Source organism: Halichondria panicea, chromosome 15 (genome assembly GCF_963675165.1).
Source record: "Halichondria panicea chromosome 15, odHalPani1.1, whole genome shotgun sequence".
Taxonomy (NCBI): Eukaryota; Metazoa; Porifera; class Demospongiae; order Suberitida; family Halichondriidae; genus Halichondria; species Halichondria panicea.
Genome location: NC_087391.1, coordinates 4425126 through 4451398, shown reverse-complemented (window position 1 = coordinate 4451398; position 26273 = coordinate 4425126). Strand labels below are relative to the sequence as shown.

Here is a 26273-nt window from a genome sequence, read left to right as displayed (position 1 = left end):
GTGGGACAGGAGGAACGAAACCAGAGACCTAGCTTTAATTTGCACCAAGACAAATAATGGAACGATCATTGTAAAGTCTATTGAGTTTGGTCCTCATAATAATCATTGTCATAAATTTGTCCGGCATATTATAGTAAGACATTATTAAACTTTGAATGGAGAAAAGCATGAAGCACTGGGGACCAGCTAGGATGTATACAGAGTTTGCCTTGCTTACAAATTGGTATGCTTTTGCAAAATGTATGAAATTCAACCAAAACAAATGGAACTAATTGAGGAAAGAAACCAGAGACTGCCTAGCTGTGCAAATTGATACCCCAGTATGATTGAACCAAGACTAAGTGTATGAACCTTGCAATTGGGGGGGGGCATTAAGCACTGGGACCAGGGTGTATATATAACCAGCAGGTCTCTAAAATTGTTATGGGAACGACTTGTCTCAACAACAAGGACAGGCTCTTACTACTAGATCTCTTCTCCCTCTTATGTACTTTCTGGAGATAGCCGACATTAATTATGTTATCTGTAACTCTTATAAGTACCAGTCAAACTGCTTCAAAATTTTGAACCTTTTCTCAATTTTAAACATAAACACTCGTTCTTCTGATAAAATTACTCTCTGCCATGTGCGGCCCGCTTATATTATTATTATACTGTTCACATTGTTATTTGCTTAATTATATATACATTATTATGTTTGCTCTAACAAGTACCACCCACTCACTCACCATCACCGAACTGTCCTCAAACTGACACCACAATGCCTGCAACACTGTTGTCTCCACACTGCAAGTACTGTACGACACCCTCGCAATCTTTAACTCTGGTGAATACCACGACTACCTGATTGCCTCGCACAAACAGCTTGTCTTGAGAACCAGTCTCAGGATCAACTGCCACCTGCCACTGGACCTATAAGAATTGGGTTTCCACTGAATCAGGTTGAGTGAGCAGCTACAAGCACAGCTAGCTATAGCTAATGCAATCATGAATGCACAATCATGATACAATTTGGGATCAATGGTAGACTCTACAATTAATTTCCCTGCTATCAATTAATTGAACTATCTTTCTGAGCTTTTAAATTACAAAGTATTTAAGAAATTTCTGTAACTCTTATGGAGCTGAAGTATTAAGTAGACATGCACAATCTAGAATCATTATTTTATGCTCATTCTGGAGTACCATTTTAGAAGTGTGGGCGCTCATACAATGCACTGTAAATGTGCTTCTTTCCTGTATACCAGTTCACACAGCGTTGTTTGCCCTGGTCTCTCCTCTTGAGCTGACTTTGATAGTATTAACTTATCGTATTACGTATTGAGCCGTTTTATGCTACCCAAACTTTCTCTGCATGACCCCAGAATACGAAACAGGTTTAATTGTATCTCCTCTTTCTCTATCTCCAGAGCAACTGCATCAACAGCTGGGTGTGTGCCAACAAGGTGGAGAGTAGCTCTGTGGGGGACGTTGTGCATGTGGGGTGGTTGGACTCTAGACCAATGGTGAGCCAATGACTGCTTATCTCATAGCCATCTCTCGATCTACTTTGTGTGATAGTTTAACATCGGGCCGTGTGATAGTTTACTCTGTGTGCTTTTAGACAACTGTAAATGTTCTTAGAAATATTTGACATGTACATGTAGCTTTTAAAATGAGTATGCTTACGAGTAGGGTGACCACAATAGACAGGTTATACTGTATGAATGCGTGATTACACAAAAATTATTTTAAGTATGTACATGTACATAAATATTTTCACTGATTTTCAAAGTTTAATCGTCTCAGATAATTGCTGTTAGTTTAAATCAGGAGATGTAGTCCAACATCGGTTCTCGTAGTTCCATCAGTAAATTATCGTCTGTGAACACCATTTCTGTTGAGGTCACTACACTCACCTTCCTCGAATTGTTTTGCTTGGGCTTGTCAGAATCTGTTAGCTCTGTGTCCATGCTCCTCTTCCTTATGAGCTTGTCCTTTGCTTTCATGAACCGCTGTGTCTTCATTAGTCGAGTGTAACACTGCTTTGTGACAACACCGATAAATGTTATGAGGGAAACGGTTATAGAGATGTATCCAATCACGTGCTTCCCAATCATTCTTTCGTTTGGCTGGTAACTGAGTTTTAGATGATAGGTTGTCACGGTGAACAAGCCTAGGTTTAAGATGTACAATATCTCTAATGCATCGAGCCATCGCTTGGTGTATATTCCCCCACTTATTCCGATTATACTAAATATGAGTATACAAACCGAACTCGTTGCTAGGAGACCAATGTTTTCGTTTCCACTTGTTCCTATGATAACCAATAGGACCCACTTCAGGAATAGACAGAGCCCCACCCAGTAGCGGCTACCTGGTTTGTAGGGTGCCTGGTATGCTTGTATGAATGGTGTTAGCCTCAGTCGATTGAGTAGCATTGAAGCACGTCGATTTTTCTCTAATTGTTGTGCAAATAAGAGTACAAATGTGTAAGGGAGGAAGAGTAGTATCAATGCAAATAAACCTACAGCAATCAGTACGGCATGACCTCCCTGTCCGAAAACCACGTTGCCATCGTAAATCCATACCGGTTGTGTTGCATTGGCTGGGCCGGGTTGGGCAGCTGAAAGAATGACAATTACGTTCTGTAGCAGCTTTGTATAGGATAGAAATATGACGGTAGCGAGAACTGCCACTGGGTTGGTATTACTGAAAAATCTTGAGACCCTCACAGAAAAATGGCAGATTACAATCACCAGGCCTACCAGTAGCCATAGGTATATCGGGAACACAAATTGCCATCCTGTGTATTGTAGTTGATTCATTCCCATGTAGAAGCAAGTTTCGATTCCAAAATTCAAGTTTAGCCCCTCTAGAAATACGGTTATCACTCGTAGGTCTTGTAGTCCGAATATAGCCGAGTTAGCGTTCACGATGCTAGCGTAAAGGATTAGTCCATGGATAGTACCACTGCTGACCGTCAATTGAGTTAGAAACAGGAAAGCTACTAGTAATATTCCGAGTATTGCAAAAAAGATAATTAGAAATAATATTATGTTGTAGTTGGTTGAGCATTCTCCACACTTTGAGGCTCCTAGAACAAGGCTTGTGCTTTCTTTGCAGCCTCCACATAGAATTCCCGATCGGTTGTTCCTACATTGTGTGTCTGGTAGTGATGGATGCACTTCGAATGGTGGAGCTGTGCAATAATCCAACGGGCAATTCTTGTAGAAAATCATGCTTTTGTTGGTGTCTTTTACTTGCTCCCCTATCCAAAAGTTTTGATCGGTTTTCATTATCGTTCTTGTATCAATGTTGCATTTTTCAGTTGAATGCATGAGTATGTTTTGATCACAGATACACTCTGTTCTATTTAAATTCATGGCAAATCCCAAAGGGCAGTCTTTGAATATCAAATGCAAAACTAATTTAACGTCTGAGACTTCCTCACACGATATGTCTGCACATATAGTAATGTACTCTTCGGAGCCAGTAGATTTCACTCTATACTCCAAGTCTGTGCAGCCTTCCTCTAAATGCTGTATGTCACCATCCAGTGATTGGTGCCTAAAATCAGCTGAAGATTGTAGATAGCTGCGTATGTGCATGGCCTTGTTCTGAATTAAAGTAATGGCTTTAATTCTCACTGTTATCTTCTCTCCTCTGCTTAAAACGATTTGCCTCTCTGTAGTGTTACAAGTGTTCAGATCATTATCACAGAAACAAAGTTGAAAAGAGTCTGAAGTTATCAAAGGTTGACTGTTTCCATTTGTAGGGAGATGGGAAAATGTATTTAAAGTTGAGAAGTTTATTTTTTGGTATACTAAATCGATCTCTTCCACAAACTTTACATGTAGTATGCTCCCTCCTTTTGTTGAATCATTGTTTTCGAATATCATTGATTGGTTGCCCTCCTCTGTGTTAAAGTCAACAAAGCAATCATCTTCTCTGTCCGTTGTAATTATACAGTCAATGCTCGTCACTGAACTGTAGACGAAAATAGCACCCCCTTCGGTTGCCGAGTTACCAATAAATTCCAGTATTGTTTGTGCCTCTAACTGCATATTTTGGTTGTTCCTTAAGTACAGTGCCCCACCTCTTCTAGCTGCATTTTCTATAAACCTCCCATGTCCTTCGAATGTGATGTAGCCATTATCGCTGTAAATTGCTCCTCCCTCAATATCTGCGAGTCTATTTCTCTCAAACAAGTACAACCCATACAAATTAAGCTCACTGTTGTCTATCAGAGATATTGCTCCACCCACTGTGAAGTCTCGGACATTGTTCTCACTGAAAGTTGAGTTTCCATTAAATGTTATTGCAGTATCAAAAACTCTCGCTACTCCCGGGTTATTCTTGAAAATGGTGACTCCATTAAAAATAAAGAAGGAATTTAGTCCATGACATGGCGGGTAGCCGAAGTTCCTTGTGAAATAGATATCACCAAAGCTAGTAAAGTTACTTGATTCTGCTCGTAGGAGAGAGTTGATTTGATTGTTGTCTCTGAAAGTTATGTTACCACTTACGGTCATGTTAGTGTTTGCTCTTAACATAGTCCCCGAGTACGTTGCATAGTTTTGGCTGTTCATTAGGCTGCCCTGAATGTTTATGCTTGAGGTATAAGCTTCTATAGTAGCAATGTCACCTTGGTTACCAGAGAAATCGATGCTACCGTTCATGAGTAAAATGCTGTCCCTTAGCGAAATGGCCCCTACTGGTGGTATAAGCCCCGGGTAATACTGAAGAGTTCCACTGTTGTTTAGAAAGTTAGTTTCTCCATAGAATGTTGCATTTGATTGTATTAGAGACAAGGCTCCGTGTAGGCATACCGTGTTATGATTGAAATTGCTGACTCCATTTGCTTGAAAGTTGCTGTTCTCAAAGTTCATTGTCCCAGATGGACTGGTGTTGTTACTGACTGTTAGTGTACCAGTCACTGTCACTGTGCTGTTGATACAAGAGAATGTTTCACTGGTAATGCCAGTGTATTCATACGTGCCTATCCCACATGTGAGTTCCATCTCATTGCCCAGCAAGATTTCATTTCCTGCTATGAGAGTAGTACTGGAAAATTCTATGTTAGAATTTATGACTTTCATTGCACTGAAGCTTGTTGTGGAGTTTATCCTGTTGTTATCGATTGTGATATTTATAAAGTTAATCGAACTGTTGCTTACATTCACAGCTCCAGAAAAACTGTTTGTAACTCGAATATTTACTATACTCCCAGTTAGGTTGCTGAATGTAATTCCTGGTGCATTATTATGCACTCCACACTCAATGAATTCGATCCCATCGATAGTCAGATTAGCCATATCCTGAAATAACAGCCTAACCTGTGGTCCACACTGTATTGTTACCATAGCGCCTTGGTAAGCCATCAAAGAAACATTCTCCAGGCCAGTAAAGATTATGTCCTTCGTTAGTAAGTGGGTGCCCTCTTGAAATAGTAGTGTCGTGGAAGAATTGATAGTAGTGTTGACCGCTTTGAGCGGGGAACAGGGCATGTTGGGGCATGCAGTGGTGGTGTTGCAGTCAGGCATTATGCAGAGCAGCTGGTCTGACGTGGTTAAGCTGATGTGGAGAGCCAGCAGTAAGATGACTTTGAGCTTCCTCATCTTGAATAATGGTAGCAGTGTTTCTCCTCTTTGTGTGCAGTACAATTTATATGCAGGTAGCTTCAAGTCTTATAGGGCGTGCACACTTTAGTCTCGCATATATAGTTATGCTCCAATGCCCTTGCAACGTGTTTAGTGCATCTGTTATGTGTTTACCATTCTAATGGGCATTACCACTTTCAGTTTTATTGTTTTCACTTGTAATGGGTTGCCTAATGGGTTCAAGTTGATCTTGTAGTCAGAACATTTAAAATTTCATGCAAGTGTAATTTGTTTGATTGGTATGCCATTGTTGAGAATCTGAAGTGTGATATGAATATGGTCATGCACATATTTTTATGTGGTATATGCATGCAACGTTGCATGTATTCAAAACAGTTTCCTTAAAAAACTGTTTCCAGGCAGTTTTTAACTTTGTACATTGTATTGGTTATTGCTCTATACACTTAATTTGTATTGATGCAGTTAACAAACTAGATGACAATGCCCCCACCCCATCAGGTGACGATCCACCATTCCAAGACAGAGTGGTCGGACTCATCTGAGGATGCTTCTCGGCACTAGCTTCATCTCTACCACCAGTCGTGGTTAATTGTGTAAGGGTGGACTCTACCAGTCTTCCACATCTAGGGGTGGGGCAGAGCTCTCGGCACAAGTACAGCTGCCCTCCAGCGGCACTGTTACCATAGCGAGGTCGCATGTCACTCAGAGTGAGTGTTGTTGGTGTACACTTTAACCGCAAAACAGAATGTTGCTGGCTAGCTGTGTTGTACATGTATATATACATTGGGTCAGATTAGCCAAAACACCACAGGCTATGTGTTTGTGTTTGTAATGAGTACGTAGTTCAAGTATGTTTACTTTCATTGGCCTATAGATGCATTATGTAATGAATGCATTAATTACAGTGTTACGAAGCAAAAGCAAAATGTGTAGCAAGCTCAAATAGTGTACAGTACATGCATTGTTGTCCCTACACTCGTATCTACTCCCACTCTTTGTTGCCTCCCTCCCCCAGCGAGTACGATCCTATGTAGTGTGGGGTACGAGAGTGGTCAGGTGAAAGTGTTCTCAGTGAGTGTGGGATTGGCCTGGGGGGGGGGCAGTAAGTTCTCTCTCTAGCCACGGAGCTACATCAGATGAGCAGTCAGTCAGGTGAGCACACACACACAACTGGTACTCTTTGTACTCCTAGAAAACGTTGTGTACAATACGTTTTGTAACTAATTTCACTTTGTTTCCCCCCTCCCTCATGCAGAGCAGATCACGAGTATGCTGATGTTGCTCCTCTCTGACGGCTGTGAGGTTCACCTCTGTTACAACAGTGAGCCAACAGAAGACTAATACACTACATGTAATAGGCTATTCATTTTCACATAGTGATACTCTCATACCTTTGTACTAGCAGCTATCAGCTTAACAAGAAAGTTAAATTTGTCTTAGAAACTGCATAATACCGCGTCCCCACGCCCACTTCTTCTCCTTTAATTGCTTGGCTGTGGAGGAGCTAGGTTAAATTTATACATCATAATTTACCTAATTGCAACTTCTTTACTCTACCCCCCCCCCTTCCTCACACACACACACAGGCAGTCGTCTGTACAAGTGGTCTGTGAAGGACATCACTCGGTCAGGGTCTTATCAGTCTCGTCGTCACGGATCCTACAGCTTCGCCCACCCATACACAGTCTCATAGGCTCCGCCCTCTGTCTCGGGTCACATGATCCGACTGCCACTGAGAACAAAATGAGCGAGTTGCTAGTGTTTGGAGATGATTACGTGATGACACTCCAGGTACTCTGCTCCAGTTATGCTGGATTATCCAGTAGTAAATAATAATTAATCTAAACTCCACACAAACTAATATAGTGTTGCGTTCATATCGATTTTCAACTTATCGTTTTGCTTACAGTTGCTCGAAGGAAGTTGAACCAATCAGATTCCAGTCATGGTTGCCTGGTGACGCTCTCCCTGAATACCTGTTGCCCGGGGCAGCACTGTACTCCTCTATCACACTGGCAGGCTCATTCTCGGACTCAAACTTAACTTAGTAGTACAAGTTCACCAGTACATGTATGTAGGTTTTGTCAAATCGAGCTTATCTTTAGTACGTGGCATACGGTTTTTTGTAATTGATGATTTTGCACCTCTCATCTCTCCCTCGTCAGACTCCTCTGTCCCAGTGGTCCCCCGCTGTTCTCAATCATCTCTTATCTCTGTCCCTCGTCAGTGGCCACACCCCTTGAGACCTTGCCGTCACCTGTAGCAAACTGGAGCAGGAGCAAGGTACACCAATTATATTGGCCTCCCTCACCAAACATGTGATAGATTGTGTACCCAATAAATATGTTTACTTATTGAAGTGTTGTGTTTTCATAGCTACGTGTACATCTTGTTATATTATGGTGCAGTTCATTCTTTTATCCCTAGTCAATGTACACACACATCAGGGGTCGGATTTGTTGACCAAGTGTTCGACCATTTCTCTGGTGACTTCAACAACAACTCATCCCAGAGTCGTCTCTTACAGCAGTTCTACTCCACCTCCGCTCTCCTGCACAGGTCAGACTAATGTTGTGACAGACTATAGTATATATGTATGTAGACCAAGGGGAGGGAGATGGGATTATTCGGGTGTGAGCAGCTCCACACATGTAATGCCTTGTGATTGACCTTGACCGGCACTGGTACATTTTACTAGACAACTACAAGTGAACAATAATTATGACTAGTTTGTGCTTTAGTGTTTACGATGCAGACTTAAAGTTGTTTGTCCACTTTAAAAATGTATGCGTGCACATGTTTATGTTCCCAAATGGTGTCCGGAGGTTCCACTGTATAATAATGAAAGCACTGCGAGTGCTGATGCCTCGGTGAATGTGTCAAAGCTACATAGCTACTATAGCTATTGCTAATAGATACATAAATATAGGTAATATTGCTGCATAAATTTGTATTTGTCTAAATCACGGGAAAACTCAAGAGTGGGAAATGATCGACCATGATTGATGTTAAAAAGGATGCCAAAAGTACAAAGTCTAAAGCTAAAATTAATGGCTGCCTCACCCTTGCAGCTCTCTTCTCACTCTTGCAGCTACCAATAGCTATAGCGTTCTTATGGCAAGCCGTATGGCAAGCCGTGTGGTTCAAAAATAGAAAGCACAAAACGTACTGTTATTATCAGTCTATACACACACACACACAGACACACAAACACACTACCGTATATCTCGGTTGTGCATGCGCTATGTACACCGAGGCATAACTACTAAGTAGAGTAGGAACACTCCATGCATGGACAAGTTTTGCTACACACTCTTATGAAAAGGCTGTAATAACATTCCAAGTAAGAAAAACTAGGCATAACTCGAAAACCAAGCATTATTTTGCAAATCGACGAATTAAAATCCAAGAAAACATGACTAGAAGCCTATAGAAACTCTTACTTGCACTTCATTGATCCTTGAGCAGCTGTAGCAGTCTACACAGACACACAGACCATATACCTCGCTTTCGCATGCACACCGAGGCGCATAATTATATTCATCAATTGATAGTGGCTCTCCCTCTAGACATCTCCGCCAACATCCCAACTATCTTACAATCAACCTTCTCTCACTGAGCAAAATTGCTCAGCTGCAAGGTAAAGGACAACTTCTTACAACAAGTAAACACCACCGTATACTAAATGTATTGTCTGTATTATAATTATGATTGCGTACACCTTAATGTTTATCTCTACAGGTTTCGTAAGTGGTCTGACTGCTGAGCTGCCCAAGTCCTTTATAAGGGAAAAACTCTATCGTATATCAGACCCAGCATCCAATCACATTACAGCTCCCTGGATCCCTACTCCCCCCTGACACTGGTGGTGCCCAAGGGCCTCTCTCCACTGTGGAGGGATTGCTTCCCGGAGGGCCAAAAGGACATTGTTCACATGGAGGGGGCTGATCAAAGCCGTAGTGCAGAACACCATGCAAACTCAAGCAATGTGTAGCATGCAGGTGTGTGTGTGCATATTATCGGTTTGTATTACCAGACTTGAAATAATAATATTATCAGGCACAAGCATGTACATTGCACCTTGTGTGTGTATTTATCCTTGAAATAATGCACATTTCAGTTCCTTTGTTTATAGTTATTCAAAAGTGTACAGTTATAATTTATGCCTAGCACAAGTGTATACACATTTGCAGGTGTCGGAGTTGAACAGTGTCGCCTGAGGGCTTACAAAGTGACCAGACCTCTCTCTCTCTCTCATCGGGTGGTCTGACCTCCAACCCTGTCCAGTATACTGGAGAAGCGGATGGAGCAACAGTTGTCTCTGTGGGGTACCATGGACACTGCATAATGGCTCACGAACATTAACTACATGTTATAGCTGGATTACACAAGGCCCTTTTGCTTTATTATTCATGATTTTTTTGGCACATGATAAGAATTTCATGTCTTATAAAACCATTAGCTTGGCTTATTTTTATTTGTCGGGCTAAGACTTAAATTGGAATGTATGGTTGCATAATTGTAATCTGCTTGTTAATTAGTTATACCATCATCCTTTGCAATTATTGTTGGTCTAACCATATGGATAGTCTAACAATTATAGTTGTGATGATCTTTACTGCCAAGATATATATAGGTCATATTATATGAATGACACAAAATTTCGTAAAGTGGATCCATTTACTTTATAAAGTGACGCAACATAAAATTAATTATTGTCACTGTAAAAATTCCAATACATGTAGTAGATCGATTTATGCATGTAGGCTGATCAATAGTTCCATGCATGAGCTAATTTCCGATGAAAATACCAACAACGACTTTAGCTCTCTGACACACACTGTCGATCAGGTGTGGTTGCATTGCATGCTGCTTGTTAAAGCAAAAGTACTTCAGTGTAGTGTGTACATGCATACAAGTAGAATGTTGTCTTTATGTATTAGTTATTGCCCAGCACGAGTGCAACATACCAAATATTGCAAATTGCACGAGGGCACCTGCAATAACTGAGCTAATTATTCAATCAATTTTGCCAAATCTTTTATTCTCACTTTCCTTCCCTATATTATTCAAAAAACTTTCACCTATAGTTTTTGTTATTGCAGAGGCAAGTTAGTGGAGTGGGGTTATGTACTGTGCCACCTTCATTATTTACAACCTCCAATTGCATCACATGATAATAATTCCGGTTACGAGCCTGTGTTTGTTTTTGTAGCACCCTCCCGCTTACGATTTCTAGTTCAAGTCTGATGAGAAACAGTTGGTATGGCCTATTGCAATGCACAATCATGTGCAATTTGGATCAATGGTAGACTCTATAATCAATTTTCCTGCTATCAATTTTTACTTCTGATACTTCCCTCACTTGAACTGGTGAGAGAGATGGCTTTGCTCATGCAGACCTAGGCCAGATCTCTCGGGAGGCAACAAAAAAAGGCGAGAAGGTGTGGTAACATTCAATAATTTACTGCTGATTCAGCAAACCTACAACCCCTGAGTTAAACTCTGACCCCAATAAACACTACTATCTAGCTAGCTTTGCAAGATGGAGCTGCTCTATCGGACTAGTGTCCCCCTTGGGAGTGTGCATTGTATATCGTGGTCACGGATGAACCTCATAGCCCTAAGTGTGTCTGCTCAGATGGAGGGATTTGTGGCCAAGAATTTCGACGGGTATATTCATGATATAATTATACGTAGATTAATTTAAAATAATTATACTTAATATGAAATTGCTTGTTTTTTGCAGAGCGATCACTCATCAGCTACTGGTATTTGATCCGAACAGACCCTGGGAGTTTCATACGTAAGCCACACACGTACACACTGCAAACACTCACATACAATAATTGATAAGGGATATATAGGAGTAGTTGGGCGGAGTCCAACCAACGCTTCGCTCATGGTTGGGTATCAGTACATGTAGCAGTTTTGTTCCCACTGCAAGAAATTTGCAGCCCAATCAGATTGCTGCGTTCAAGTGGGAAACCTTACAGCTCAATTTAGCTGACAAGGCAAGCTGGGACACTGTATTTCTCTGGAGAATGCAGAAACAGCTCCTGCTGGATATCTAGGCTACTAGAAAAGAAGCATAGTCTATCTTAGCATCTATGAATGAAGCTTGAACAGTATAATTATGTATTAATTAATTAAAAGGACTTGTCTTTGTTTAAGTTTTGTTGTGCTACCAATATGCAATAAGATTAGATCATTAGTTTGGACAAAACCTGTGTTATGTATGCCTTCTTTGGTCTTCGAAAAGCTTCTCAAGCCTTGGGGTAGTCTTATAGCTGGCTGTACCTCTCCTTGTGCTAGATGTCTAATTAACTATTATGAAAAAGTTTATTTCTGCCTGTACTAAATCTTATATTACAGGCTACAGTATTCTTCTACTTTCTCTAAGAGTCTGAGGTCTTTCTTGAATTCCAAAACAACTATAGCTAGATCCAGTCAGCTAGAATAGCCATCCAAATAGTTAATTGATTTCTTTATATCGCACCCCTGAGCCATGCGGTTGTCAGCCACTTAAAATTAAACAATATTCATACTCTGTCTCAAGTACCGGTGGAACAAAACTGCTACGTGTACTGATACCCAACCCAGAGCGCAGCGTTGGTTGGACTCCGCCCAACTAATATAGGAGTGTGTATTTATCACATTCAATGATGTTGGGGTGTGTCAGAGTTAGCTGACCGGAAGCCGGCAACATTACCTATGGTAATGATCGAAATGTCATGAATCGTCAGAACTATATTATCTAGCTTATGACCAGAACGCTTGAAAAATGTCCTCCGAGGTATAGAACTGAGCTAAAGTGTCTAGTCCTCCAACTTTAAAGTAAACTGTTTCAGTCTGGAGAAATCAGAGCCACTAGTCCGCCGTCGTCGTCCACCGCCAAAATCTCGAGTGAAGCCTTGCTTCGCTACATGTATATTTCAATATGCACTGCCGATTGCCATGGTGTATATTGAAGTATTATCTCATTCTGTACAGGCTCATTTTGCCCTATCTAATAATGTCCTTCTTTTTCCCACCTCGATTGTGTGTTCTTCGTCTGTAGCGTTGCCAGTGACTACAAGACAGTAGTGGTGAGTGTGTCTTGGTCTACGGACGGCACTAGACTGCTTGCTCTCAGTCAAGATGGCAGCATCAGAGTATGGAGAATGAAGGTATATTTTCCTAAATTGAACTATCTTTCTGAGCTTTTAAATTACAAAGTATTTAAGAAATTTCTGTAACTCTTATGGAGCGGAAGTATTAAGTAGATATGCACAATCTAGAATCATTATTTTATGCTCATTCTGGAGTACCATTTTAGAAGTGTGGGCGCTCATACAATGCACTGTAAATGTGCTTCTTTCCTGTATACCAGTTCACACAGCGTTGTTTGCCCTGGTCTCTCCTCTTGAGCTGACTTTGATAGTATTAACTTATCGTATTACGTATTGAGCCGTTTTATGCTACCCAAACTTTCTCTGCATGACCCCAGAATACGAAACAGGTTTAATTGTATCTCCTCTTTCTCTATCTCCAGAGCAACTGCATCAACAGCTGGGTGTGTGCCAACAAGGTGGAGAGTAGCTCTGTAGGGGACGTTGTGCATGTGGGGTGGCTGGACTCTAGACCAATGGTGAGCCAATGACTACTTATCTCATAACATTGTGGGGGACGTTGTGCATGTGGGGTGGCTGGACTCTAGACCAATGGTGAGTCAATGACCTGCTTATCTCATAACCATTTCTCTACTTTGTGTGATAGTTTGACATCAGGTCGTGTGATAGTTTAATTCTTTGTGTGTCTTTAGACAACTGAGTAATTGTGTGAAACTGTATTCAATTAAGAGATTCCGTAAATGTTATTATTGACACGTACATGTAGCTTAATATACAGAGAGTATGCTTATAAGAGTAAATTCAATGTTTATATAGGGTGACCACAATAGACAGGTTACACTGTATGAATGCGTGATTACATGTGTACTACTAGTATGAATTGTGTTTAAATACATGCATAAATACTTTCACTGATAATTTCAAAGTTTAATCGGCTCAGTTAGTTTAAATCAGGAGATGTAGTCCAACATCGGTTCTCGTAGTTCCATCAGTAAATTATCGTCTGTGAACACCATTTCTGTTGAGGTCACTACACTCACCTTCCTCGAATTGTTTTGCTTGGGCTTGTCAAAATCTGTTAGCTCTGTGTCCATGCTCCTCTTCCTTATGAGCTTGTCCTTTGCTTTCATGAACTGCTGTGTCTTCATTAGTCGAGTGTAACACTGCTTTGTGACAACACCGATAAATGTTATGAGGGAAACGGTTATAGAAATGTATCCAATCACGTGCTTCCTAATCATTCTTTCGTTTGGCTGGTACGTGAGTTTTAGATGATAGGTTGTCACGGTGAGCAAGCCTAAGTTTAAGATGTATGATATCTCTAATGCATCGAGCCATCGCTTGGTGTATATTCCCCCACTTATTCCGATTATACTAACTATGAGTATACAAACCGAACTCGTTGCTAGGAGACTAATGCTCTCGTTTCCACTTGTTCCTATGGTAACCAGTAGGACCAACCTTAGGAATAGACAGAGCCCCACCCAATACCGGCTACCTGATTTGTAGGGTGCCTGGTATGCTTGTATGAATGGTGTTAGCCTCAGTCGATTGAGTAGCCTTGAAACATGTCGATTTTTCTCCAATTGTTTTGCAAATAAGAGTACAAATGTGTAAGGGAGGAAGAGTAGTATCAGTGCAAATAGCCCTACAGCAATCAGTACGGCATGACCTCCCTGTCCAAAAACCACGTTGCCATCGTAAATCCATACCGGTTGTGTTGCATTGGCTGGGTAGTCAGGTTGGGCAGCTGAAAGAATGATAATTACGTTCTGTAGCAGCTTTGTATAGGATAGAAATATGACGGTAGCGAGAACTGCCACTGGATTGGTATTGCTGAAAAATCTTGAGGCCCTCACAGAAAAATGGCAAACTGCAATCACCAGGCCTACCAGTAGCCATAGGTATATCGGGAACACAAATTGCCATCCTGTGTATTGTAATTGATTCAATCCCATGTAGAAGCATGTTTCGATTCCAAAATTCAAGTTTAGCCCCTCTAGAAATACGGTTATCACTCGTACGTCTTGTAATCCAAATATAGCTGAGTTAGCGTTCATGATACTAGCGTATAGGATTAGTCCATGGATAGTACCACTGCTGACCGTCAATTGAGTTAGAAATAGGAAAGCTACTAGTAATATTCCGAGTATTGCAAAGAGGATGATTAGAAATATGTTGTAGTTGGTTGAGCATTCTCCACACTTTGAGGCTCCTAGAACAAGGCTTGTGCTTTCTTTGCATCCTCCACATAGAACTCCCGATCGGTTATTCCTACATTGTGTGTCTGGTAGTGATGGATGCACTTCGACTGGTGGAGCTGTGCAATAATCCAACGGGCAATTCTTGTAGAAAATCATGCTTTTATTTGTGTCCTTATCTTGTTCTCCAATCCAAAAGTTTTGATCGGTTTTAGTTATCGTTCTTGAATCAATGTTGCATTTTTCAGTTGAATGCATGAGTATGGTTTGATCACAGATACATTCTGTTCTATTTGAATTCATGGCAAATCCCAATGGGCAGTCTTCGAATATCAAATGCAAAACTAATTTAACGTCTGAGACTTCCTCACACGATATGTCTGCACATATAGTAATGTACTCTTCGGAGCCAGTAGATTTCACTCTATACTCCAAGTCTGTGCAGCCTTCCTCTAAATGCTGTATGTCACCATCCAGTGATTGGTGCCTAAAATCAGCTGAAGATTGTAGATAGCTGCGTATGTGCATGGCCTTGTTCTGAATTAAACTAATGGCTTTAATTCTCACTGTTATCTTCTCTCCTCTGCTTACAACGATTTGCCTCTCTGTAGTGTTACAAGTGTTCAGATCATTATCACAGAAGCAAAGTTGAAAAGAGTCTGAAGCTATCAAAGGTTGACTGTTTCCATTTGTAGGGAGACGGGAAAATGTATTTAAAGTTGAGGAGTTTATTTTTTGGTGTACTAAATCGACCTCTTCCACAAACTTTACATGTAGTATGCTCCCTCCTTTTGTTGAATCATTGTTTTCGAATGTCATTGATTGGTTGCCCTCCTCTGTGTTAAAGTCAACAAAGCAATCATCTTCTCTGTCCGTTGTAATTATACAGTCAATGCTCGTCACTGAACTGTAGACGAAAATAGCACCCCCTTCGGTTGCCGAGTTACCAATAAATTCCAGTATTGTTTGTGCCTCTAACTGCATATTTTGGTTGTTCCTTAAGTACAGTGCCCCACCTCTTCTAGCTACATTTTCTATAAACCTCCCATGTCCTTCGAATGTGATGTAGCCATTATCGCTGTAAATTGCTCCTCCCTCAATATCTGCGAGTCTATTTCTCTCAAACAAATAGAACCCATACAAATTAAGCTCACTGTTGTCTATCAGAGAGATTGCTCCACCCACTGTGAAGTCTCGGACATTGTTCTCACTGAAAGTTGAATTTCCCTTAAATGTCATCGTAGTATCAAAAACCCTCGCTACTCCCGGGTTATTCTTGAAAGTTGTAACTCCATTAAAACTAAAAAAGGAATTTAGTCCATGACATGGTGGGTAGCCAAAGTTCTTTGTGAAGTAGATATCACCAAAGCTAGTAAAGTTGCTTGATTCTGCTCGTAGGAGAGAGTTGATTTGATTGTTGTCTCTGAAAGTTATGTTACCACTTACGGTCATGTTAGTGTTTGCTCTTAACATTGTCCCCGAGTACGTTGCGTAGTTTTGGCTGTTCATTAAGCTTCCATGAATGTTTATGCTCGAGGTATAAGCTTCTATAGTAGCAATGTCACCTTGGTTACCAGAGAAATCGATGCTACCGTTCATGAGTAAGATGCTGTCCCTTAGCGAAACGGCCCCCACTGGTATAAGCCCCGGGTAATACTGAAGACTGCCATTGTTATTTAGAAAGTTAGTTTCTCCATAGAATGTTGCATTTGATTGTATTAGAGACAAGGCTCCGTGTAGGCATACTGTGTTATGATTGAAATTGCTGACTCCATTTGCTTGAAAGTTGCTGTTCTCAAAGTTCATTGTCCCTGATGGACTGGTGTTGTTACTGACTGTTAGTGTACCAGTCACTGTCACTGTGCTGTTGATACAAGAGAATGTTTCACTGGTAATGACAGTGTACTCATACGTGCCTATCCCACATGTGAGTTCCATCTCATTGTCCTGCAAGATTTCATTTCCTGCTATGAGAGTAGTACCAGCAAATTCTATGTTAGAATTTATGACTTTCATTGCACTGAAGCTTGTTGTACTTGTGGAGTTTATCCTGTTGTTATCGATTGTGATATTTATAAAGTTAATCGAACTGTTGCTTACATTCACAGCTCCAGAAAAACTGTTTGTAACTCGAATATTTGCTATACTCCCAGTTAGGTTGCTGAATGTAATTCCTGATGCATTATTATGCGCTCCACACTCAATGAATTCGATCCCATCGATAGTCAGATTAGCCATATCCTGAAATAACAGCCTAACCTGTGGTCCACACTGTATTGTTACCATAGCTCCTTGGTAAGCCATCAAAGAAACATTCTCCAGGCCAGTCAAGATTATGTCCTTCGTTAGTACGTGGGTGCCCTCTTGGAACAGAAGTGTCATGGAAGAATTGATAGAGTGGACAACATTGAGGGAGGAACAGGGCATGTTGGGGCATGCAGTGGTGGTGTTGCATGCAGTGGTGGTGTTGCAGTCAGGCATTATGCAGAGCAGCTGGTCTGTTGAGGTTGACAAGCTGATGTGGAGAGTCAGCAGTAAGATGACTTGGAGCTTCCTCATCTTGAATGGTGGTATAGCACTGTTTCTTAAAGTAGCTCTCTTTGTGTGCAGTACAGTTTATATGCACGTAGCTTCAAGCCTTGTATGGCATGCAGACTTTAGTCTCCGTACATTCCTTTTATTGGAGTTATGCTCCAATGCCTTTGAGATATTTTTAGTGCACTGTCATGTGTTATCATTCTTATGGGAATTACCACTTTCAGTTTTATTGTGTTCATTGGTAATGGGTGCCTAATGGGTTAAAGTAGATCTTGGAGTCAGATTTCCGAGTTATTTAATTGCAATTGTGCAACTTGATTGATAGTATAATGCCAATGTTGTGTAATCTGAAGTGGGAATAATTATTGTGAAATTATGGCGTTTTCACACGCACGTATTTGCATACTATTGCAACTGTCATTTAATTTTTTACCGGTACATTAGCATGTATTCCAAAGAATCATGTATTTAACAGAGTTTCTTATCATTATTAGAAAGTAAAAGTTGTATCCACAACAATTTAAATGCATGTTATACCTTGTACATTGTATCTATATGCACTCTGTACTAACTACGTATTTGATGCCTTAACAAACTAGATGACAATTCCCCCCCCGTCAGGTGACGATCCACCATTCCAAGACAGAATGGTCGGAGGTGATGGAGGTCCAACCCTTCTCCCCTCATCTGAGGATGCTTCTCGGCACTGGATTTATCTCTATCACCAGTCATGGCTGTGTGAGAGTGGACTCTACCAGTCTCCCACATCTAGGGGAAGGGGCAGAGCTCTCGGCACAAGTACAGCTTCCCTCCAGCGGCACTGTTACCATAGCGAGGTCACATGTCACTCAGAGTGAGTGTTGTTGACACACTTTGCCTGCAAAATATGATTGGCTATAGCTGTGTTGTACATGTACAGTATACCTGAGGCTACAGTGTGTATGTGTTGTACATGTACAGTATACCTGAGGCTACAGTGTGTATGTGTTGTACATGTACAGTATACCTGAGGCTACAGTGTGTATGTGTTGTACATGTACAGTATACCTGAGGCTACAGTGTGTATGTGTTGTACATGTACAGTATACCTGAGGCTACAGTGTGTATGTGTTGTACATGTACAGTATACCTGAGGCTACAGTGTGTATGTGTTGTACATGTACTGAGGCGACAGTGTGTATGTGTTGTACATGTACAGTATACCTGAGGCTACAGTGTGTATGTGTTGTACATGTACAGTATACCTGAGGCTACAGTGTGTATGTGTTGTACATGTACAGTATACCTGAGGCTACAGTGTGTATGTGTTGTACATGTACAGTATACCTGAGGCTACAGTGTGTATGTGTTGTACATGTACAGTATACCTGAGGCTACAGTGTGTATGTGTTGTACATGTACAGTATACCTGAGGCTACAGTGTGTATGTGTTGTACATGTACTGAGGCGACAGTGTGTATGTGTTGTACATGTACAGTATACCTGAGGCTACAGTGTGTATGTGTTGTACATGTACAGTATACCTGAGGCTACAGTGTGTATGTGTTGTACATGTACTGAGGCTACAGTGTGTATGTGTTGTACATGTACAGTATACCTGAGGTTACAGTGTGTATGTGTTGTACATGTACAGTATACCTGAGGTTACAGTGTGTATGTGTTGTACATGTACAGTATACCTGAGGTTACAGTGTGTATGTGTTGTACATGTACAGTATGCCTGAGGTTACAGTGTGTATGTGTTTGTGTTTGGAATGAGTATAGTTCAAGTGTGTTTACTTACATTAGCCTATGTATTATGTATACCAATTCTTGCTGCATTAATGAATGCATTACAGTAAAAGCAAAATGTCTAGCAAGCTAAAAGAGTGTACAGTACATACATTATTGACCCTACACTCGTATCTACTCCCACTCTTTGTTGCCTCCCTCCCAGCGGGTACGATCCTGTGTAGTGTGGGGTACGAGAGTGGTCAGGTGAAGGTGTTCTCAGTGAGTGTGGGGTTGGCTTGGGGGGGCAGTGAGTTCTCTCTCTCCGCCTCCCTAGCCACGGAGCTACATCAGATGAGCAGTCAGTCAGGTGAGCACACACACACACACACACACACGGTCTTTGTACTCCCAGAAATGTCACGATTAAGTTTCCGTCCTACCCCCTCCCCCATGCAGAGCAGATCACGAGTATGCTGATGTTGCCCCTCTCTGACGGCTGTGAAGTTCACCTCTGTTACAACAGTGAGCCAAAGTGGTACTCTCATGTCTTCGTATTAGTAGCTATCAGCTTAACAAGAAAGTCCTAGAAATTACATAATACCTCGTCCCCACACCCATTTCTTCTCTTTTAATTGCTTGGTCCTCGATCCCTGTAGAGGAGGCTAAACTTATACATACATAATTATGATACCTTACCTAATTACGACTTCTTACTCTATACCCCCCCACACACACACACAGACACGGCGTGCACACCCCCCGGACACACACACACACACACTCCCCCGCACCCCACACACACACACACACACACACACACACAGGCAGTCGTCTGTACAAGTGGTCTGTGAAGGACATCACTCGATCAGGGTCTTATCAGTCTCGCCGCGACGGATCGTACAGTTCCGCCCACCCCATACACAGTCTCACAGGCTCCGCCCTCTGTCTCGGGTCACATGATCCGACTGCCACTGAGAACAAAATGAGCGAGTTGCTAGTGTTTGGAGATGATTATGTGATGAAGGAGGGGGCTGGGTGGCCTGTGGAGGTAGTGGGGTGTGGAACCGTGGGTGGGGAGGTCACCCTTTACAGTCGAGGGTCTTGCAAGGAACTGCTGACGGAAAAGGGGGCGTGGCAGGTACCTGGTGACTCTGACACTCCAGGTATGCTATGATCTTTGTTAATGACTATCATTGTGTACTCCCCCTTCCCCCCTATAGATTATCCAGTAGTAAATAATACTAATCTAAGCTCCCCACAAAATGATATAGTGTTGCGTCTAATTTATCGCATTGCTTACAGTTGCTAAGCGAAGGAAGTTGGACCAATCAGATTCCAGTCATGGTTGCCTGGTAACGCTCTCCCCAAATGCCTGCTGTATGGCTGTTGCCCGTGGCAGCACTGTACTCCTCTATCACACTGGCAGGCTCATTCTCGGACTCAAAGGTTCACAAGTTCACTAGTACATGTACATTTGTAGGTTTACCAAATCGATAGCTTATTATTTTATATATACATGGAGGATTATCATTCCTTAGTACGTGGCATACGGTTTTTTGTAATTGATGATCGCACTTCTCACCTCTCCCTCGTCAGACTCCTCTGTCCCAGTGGTCCCCCGCTGCTCTCGTCTCCTCTCTCTGTCCCTCGTCAGTGGCCATACCCCCTGGGACCTTGCCGTCACTTGTAGCAGACTGGAGCAGGAGCAAGGTACACCATTTATATGTGACCTTCCCTCACCAAACATGTGATAGAGATTGTGTACCCAATAATTATGCTTACTTATCGAAGTGTGTTGTGTTTTCATAGCTATGTACATACGGTTAGTGCAGTTCATTATTTTATCCTAGTCACATGTACACACACAATCAGGAGTCGGATTTGTTGACCAAGTGTTTGACCATTTCTCTGGTGACTTCAACAACAACTCGTCCCAGAGTCGTCTCTTACAGCAGTTCTACTCCACCTCCGCTCTCCTGCACAGGTCAGACAGACTAATGTTGTGACAAGCTAGAGTATCTGCATGTAGACAAAGTATATTAGGGGAGGGAGATTACTCGGGTGCATGTGAGCAGCTCCACACATGTAATGCCTTGTGATTGACCTTGACCGGCACTGGTACATTCACTAGACAACTACAAGTGAACAATAATTATGACTAGTTTGTGCTTTTAGAATGCAGTGTTTACGATGCAGACATAAAGTTGTTTGTACACTTTAAAAATGTATGCATGCACATGTTTAACTTTGTTTAGGAATACATGTATAGTGCATTGCCCATTATCCTTCTCTCTTCTATTGTTGCCTCCCCTCAGCTCTAAGGCTGATGGTCTCCTAGCAGCACTGTCATATCGTCGGATGTCACGGTTGAATGCCACTACGACCCTGCTCTCTCTCTGTCTGCCCACCTTCCGAGACGAGGAGCGTGGGGCGGGGGAAATGATAGACGGTATGAAATGGTAGATGGGATGGGATGGGTATGGTACCAAGGGATATGGTGGGTGTGGTAATAGTGCATGCACAGTTACCCTTTCATTCTCCCCTTCTCGTAGATGTGTGTGACGAAAATTCCAGTGAGAATAAGATCGAAGAGATAGTCAACGAACTGGATCCAAAGGATTTTATAATTCCTCAAGGTACATGTACAGTTGTATATACTGTAGGTATAGAAATAAAAAATGTATCTATGTAGCTGCTTTATGTGTTTGGTCATTTTAGATTCTTGTAAAATGAATGACATGACGCACCCATTAATTATTGTATGTCTAGACGTGTCTGCTCACCTCCAAGGCCACTGTCACTGGGTTGTGGACCTAGCCATTAAATTGGTGGCCATCTTGGCTGCTGCTGCAGCAAAGGATGAATCAAAGCCTGTTGTAAGTCACGTAAAGTGCATTTATATACAAATGTACAATGTTCTTATAGCCTACTGAGAGAGATTGCAGTAAAGTATAGGAGCGTATACAATCAGTTTCAGTGTCCCCCTTGCACTATTAACCCAATACTGTCCCTCCATCACCACACAGGTCCCCGATGACCTCTCCCTGAGGCTATTGAGACAGAGCCTGGTGTTGGTTTACCTCTGGAACAGGGCACTACCTCAACCCATTCTACCGGTCACAGGTGAGCCTATACTACTTGTAGAATAAAAGTACCGCGGGTGCTGATGCCGAGGTGAAAGTGTCAAAGCTACATACAGCTGTACTATAGCTATTTTAGCTATACACACATTATATCATGATGAACATTTTTGCATTAATTTTGCTGCAGAGAAACTCAAGGAGTGGGTAATGATCAACTATGATTGTTGTCAAAAACCATCAATGCCAAAAGTCCAAGAATGGCTCCACCAGTAGAGCCTTGCAGCTCTCTTCTCACTCTTGCAGCTACCAATAGCTAGCATTCTAGTGCAGAGCTAAATACTAAGTAGAGTAGCAACACTCTATGGACAAGTTTTGCTACGCACTCTTCTGAAAAGCTGCAGTGGCTATATTGCAAATCCACGAATTATATCCAGAAAAACATGACTAGAAGCCTGTAGAAACTCTTACTTGATTGTCGTTGATCCTTAGCAGCTGTAGCAGTCTACACACACACACACACACACACACACACTACCATATACCTCGCTTGCGCATGCGCACCGAGGCATAACTACTCAACTGGTTATTTGGTTTTTATATAATGTATGGTGCATGTGCAGTTCATGCAGTATACTAGTTATTGGTCTTTAATTGTTTTGTGGAAAAGCCATTAGCCCATACGTACCTACCTGTCAATTACTTTCACGAACTTCTCCTCCCCCTCTTCACAGATGGTGCTCTGTCTCTTCTGTTCAAGGTCCTCACCGTCTACCTCGACTCCCCCTCCACACCTCTCTCTGATGAGCTGCTCAAAGGTGAGTAGACACATACCTTCTCTGTACATGCACCCTTTTGCTGGCCCAAACTTCCGAACAAGTTACTGTCAACTTACTAGCTGCTAGAATGAAGTAACTATATTTATCAATATGGCTTTAACTGTGTTTACTTCTCCCTCTAGACATCTCCACCAACATTCCGACTATCTTACATCTCAACCTTCTCTCACTGAGCAAAGCTGCTCAGCTGCAAGGTAAAGGACAACTTCTTACTATTAACAAGTAAACACCACCGTACTAAATGTATTGTCTGTATTATTGCATACACCTTAATGTTCATCTACAGGTTTCATAAGTGGTCTGACAGCTGCTGAGCTGCCCGAGTCCTTCATTAGGGGAAAACCCTGTCGTATCAGACCCAGCGTCCAGTCACATTACAGCTCCCTGGATCCCTACTCCCCCCTGACACTAGTGGTGCCCAAGGGTCTCTCTCCGCCATGGAGGGATTGCTTCTTGGAGGGCCAAAAGGACATTGTTCATGGAGGAGGGCTGACCAAAGCCGTAGTGCAGAACACCAAACTCAAGCAATGTAGCAGGTGTGTGTTTGTGTGTGTGCATAATAATTATCTTTGCATAACCAGACTTGAAATAATGGGTTTTTGTTTTGTTCGGGTATGAGTTGATTCTGGCATGTACATGTATGCTCTGTGTCAAATATTACCTTTAATGTGTGTGTATTTATCCTGTTGCTTACAGTGGGACCCCTCTATAATGTATACGGTGGCCCAGAGAGTTCACAAGAGTACGATTGTCCTTTGCTAGTGGACAGTACGCGATTGACCTTCGATAGTAGACAGTTTACCTTCGCTAGTAGGGTTGACTATTTTTGAAAGTTCACCCAACAGCCTTAGGTAGGAATCATTGTAATTAAACCTACAACTATATACATGTAAATCAACTTATAGATAGGAACAAACATCAGCACACAAACAAGCTCATGAACTGTTACAGTAGCTAGTGTTGTGCCTGCATGCTGTCGCTCTATAAAAATTAGCAACAGTTAAATATAAGGTCAGCGCCCCCTACGTACCTAGGTAAATATCTCTAGCTAAAAGGTGATCTTTTACTAGAAAAAATTAGCTCTCCACTAGCGAAGGTTAATCGTACTCTCTACTAGTGTATACTGGCCACTATAGCAACGGTCACTTGTACTGTCCTCTAACAAAGGCCAATCATTCTCTTGTGAACTCTCTGGGCCACCGTAATAATGCAGAGGAGGAATGCCAGGGTCAATATAGGGTCACATTTAATATTGAAAGGTTAACTTGTTCTGGGTTCTTGACCTTTGCTATAGCAGCTAGCACTTCTGTTGTTTATTTGCCTTTACTATTATACGTAGATCTATCCAGTGCAGCAAGCCAGTACATCAGAATGTATACCCTATAACCGCAGAAGACTAATTTTCCATTATCTTCAAAATAAAAGGTCAAAGGTTGCAATAAAATCTAGATCTCTTCTCTCAAACTGGGGCGCGATTATAAAAAGGATCAAGCTATAAACCCAGGGGCATGAGGGTGAACTCAGTTTTACATGTAAAACATAAGGCCACGTAGTGTTTTAATTAACAACCTTTTGACACTGGCATTCCTCCTCTGGTAATAATGGAGGCTTTAGGGAACAATGTTTTGGTCATTACACTGCATGTATACAGAGCCTTAAGCTTTGTTGAGGGTTGTTTTATACATTGAGTGTAGTACACATTTGCAGGTGTCGGAGTTGGACAGTGTCGCCTGAGGGCTTGCAAAGTGATCAGACCTCTCTCTCGTCTAGTGGTCTGACCTCCAACCCTGTCCAGTACTGGAGGAGCGGATGGAGCAACAGCTGTCTCTGTGGGGCACCATGGACACTGCATAACGGCTCACGAACATGACCTATATACGTATTATAGCTGGATTACAAGGCTCTTTATTATTCATGAATTATACTTTTTTGGCACAAGCTCATTGACAATGAATGTTCTTTTTCAGCATGCAAGAGTTGCAAGTTGATCTCATCAGGATTGAATTCTTTGTTTCATGACCCTTTTCTTGGCAGTAAAGATTATCAAACTATAATTATGCACTCTTGTCAAACTAATGCCCCATGCCCCCTGGCATACGTGGGATAGGTGAGGATTAGACCAATCACATGATCTAATCTCCTTACCTTTAGGCTTGGTATAATCCACTGCATGGTAGCCCCTATATATAGTACAACATGGGGGTTAATGTATGTGAGGGTTAGACCTGTACAACTCTAAGTCCCCTATAGGTACTGGGCTATTATAGTCTCGTGAATCAGCTGCTCCTCTCAGCTGATTCATGAGACTATATATAGCTAAAGGCATGCATGCATGGTTCGATCTGGTGCCCAAAAGGCAATTTCGTGAAACGAATCCTTTTTTTTACTCATTAAAGTGATTCTGAACATGAAATATACAAACATACTAGATCTATATATAGAGTCTAACAGTTATAAAACAGTAAAACAATGACTCATGCATGCATGCAGTTAGTTCTTGGACACATGCAGGTGTTAATGCACTTCTGTCAGTGTATAAAGTTTATACATTGTAGATTCTAATTACATTTCTTGTGCAGTAAACCTTTTTGTCATGGACATCGATGTTAATGGATTACCCAATGAACTTGGTATGCATGCATGGTTGAAACTGGCTTTTAGATACTCAATATACTATATAGTGTTTACAGTCTATAGCTGAGTCAGTAGTTGAAACATGAAAATACCCCCAATTTCGACAGACTATGCATGTATGATTGCTCTTGTTAAAGCAAAAGCACATCAGTGTACGTGTACATGTGAGAACCTTGTCTGTGCATGTGAAGGTACTTTTTGCCATGTTAGTATTGATTACAACATAATTATAGAAGTGGCGTTCAGCACAGTAATGCAGCGTGTATACACACACTCATGATCAGTACATGTAGAACGTTATCTGTGTGAAGCTTAAGGTACTTTTTGCCATGCATGGACATCAATTAGTATTAATTACCAAATAATGACATGACATATAATATTATTATAGAAGTGGTGCACGTTTACAGTAATATGAACTCTTAATTAATGCACTCAAGCAATGTGCCAGACATGCGTAGAGACAACAAATGTACTCTTGTTTAACCAAAACAAGTGTATAAATTCAAGAAAATTCAGCCCACCACTTCCCCAACATGCGTCTCAATATCAG

At 41.6% G+C, this 26273-nt stretch overlaps 3 protein-coding genes and 1 long non-coding RNA gene across 12 annotated transcripts; 2 read left to right on the top strand and 2 right to left on the bottom strand.

Moving 5' to 3' along the window:
• Window positions 1-806: 806 nt before the first annotated feature.
• On the top strand, window positions 807-10046 carry LOC135348616 (uncharacterized). 7 transcript variants are annotated; one of them, XR_010398789.1, is made up of 10 exons: window positions 807-941; window positions 1410-1505; window positions 6102-6310; window positions 6619-6755; window positions 6859-6924; window positions 7190-7394; window positions 7513-7886; window positions 8051-8162; window positions 9345-9604; window positions 9797-10046. It is a non-coding gene; the product is annotated as an uncharacterized LOC135348616 (long non-coding RNA). The 7 variants fall into 7 exon arrangements; XR_010398788.1 differs by lacking the exons at window positions 807-941; window positions 1410-1505; window positions 6102-6310 and having other exon boundaries at window positions 6519-6755; window positions 7513-7673; window positions 7769-7886; XR_010398790.1 differs by lacking the exons at window positions 807-941; window positions 1410-1505; window positions 6102-6310 and having other exon boundaries at window positions 6519-6755; window positions 7513-7677; window positions 7769-7886.
• Window positions 1630-5671, bottom strand: LOC135348602 (uncharacterized). The gene has a single exon (XM_064546873.1). The coding sequence runs from the start codon at window positions 5598-5600 to the stop codon at window positions 1809-1811; it is 3792 nt and encodes a 1263-aa protein (XP_064402943.1). The 5' UTR covers window positions 5601-5671; the 3' UTR covers window positions 1630-1808.
• Window positions 10047-11085: 1039 nt separating the features above from the next.
• LOC135348605 (mediator of RNA polymerase II transcription subunit 16-like) lies at window positions 11086-25097 on the top strand. Of its 3 annotated transcripts, XM_064546876.1 has the most exons (19): window positions 11086-11276; window positions 11353-11409; window positions 12664-12772; window positions 13138-13233; window positions 18076-18307; window positions 19391-19534; window positions 19624-19689; window positions 19992-20330; window positions 20470-20613; window positions 20764-20877; window positions 21040-21151; window positions 21483-21616; window positions 21720-21803; window positions 21937-22043; window positions 22194-22290; window positions 22982-23065; window positions 23209-23280; window positions 23373-23622; window positions 24794-25097. In XM_064546876.1, the coding sequence occupies exons 1-19, from the start codon at window positions 11149-11151 to the stop codon at window positions 24954-24956; spliced, it is 2532 nt and encodes an 843-aa protein (XP_064402946.1). In that variant the 5' UTR covers window positions 11086-11148; the 3' UTR covers window positions 24957-25097. The 3 variants fall into 3 exon arrangements, with proteins under 3 accessions (XP_064402946.1, XP_064402949.1, XP_064402948.1); XM_064546879.1 differs by lacking the exons at window positions 11086-11276; window positions 11353-11409; window positions 12664-12772 and having other exon boundaries at window positions 13180-13309; XM_064546878.1 differs by lacking the exons at window positions 11086-11276; window positions 11353-11409; window positions 12664-12772; window positions 13138-13233 and adding an exon at window positions 17353-17486.
• On the bottom strand, window positions 13431-17343 carry LOC135348603 (uncharacterized). The gene has a single exon (XM_064546874.1). The coding sequence runs from the start codon at window positions 17341-17343 to the stop codon at window positions 13666-13668; it is 3678 nt and encodes a 1225-aa protein (XP_064402944.1). The 3' UTR covers window positions 13431-13665.
• Window positions 25098-26273: the final 1176 nt, after the last annotated feature.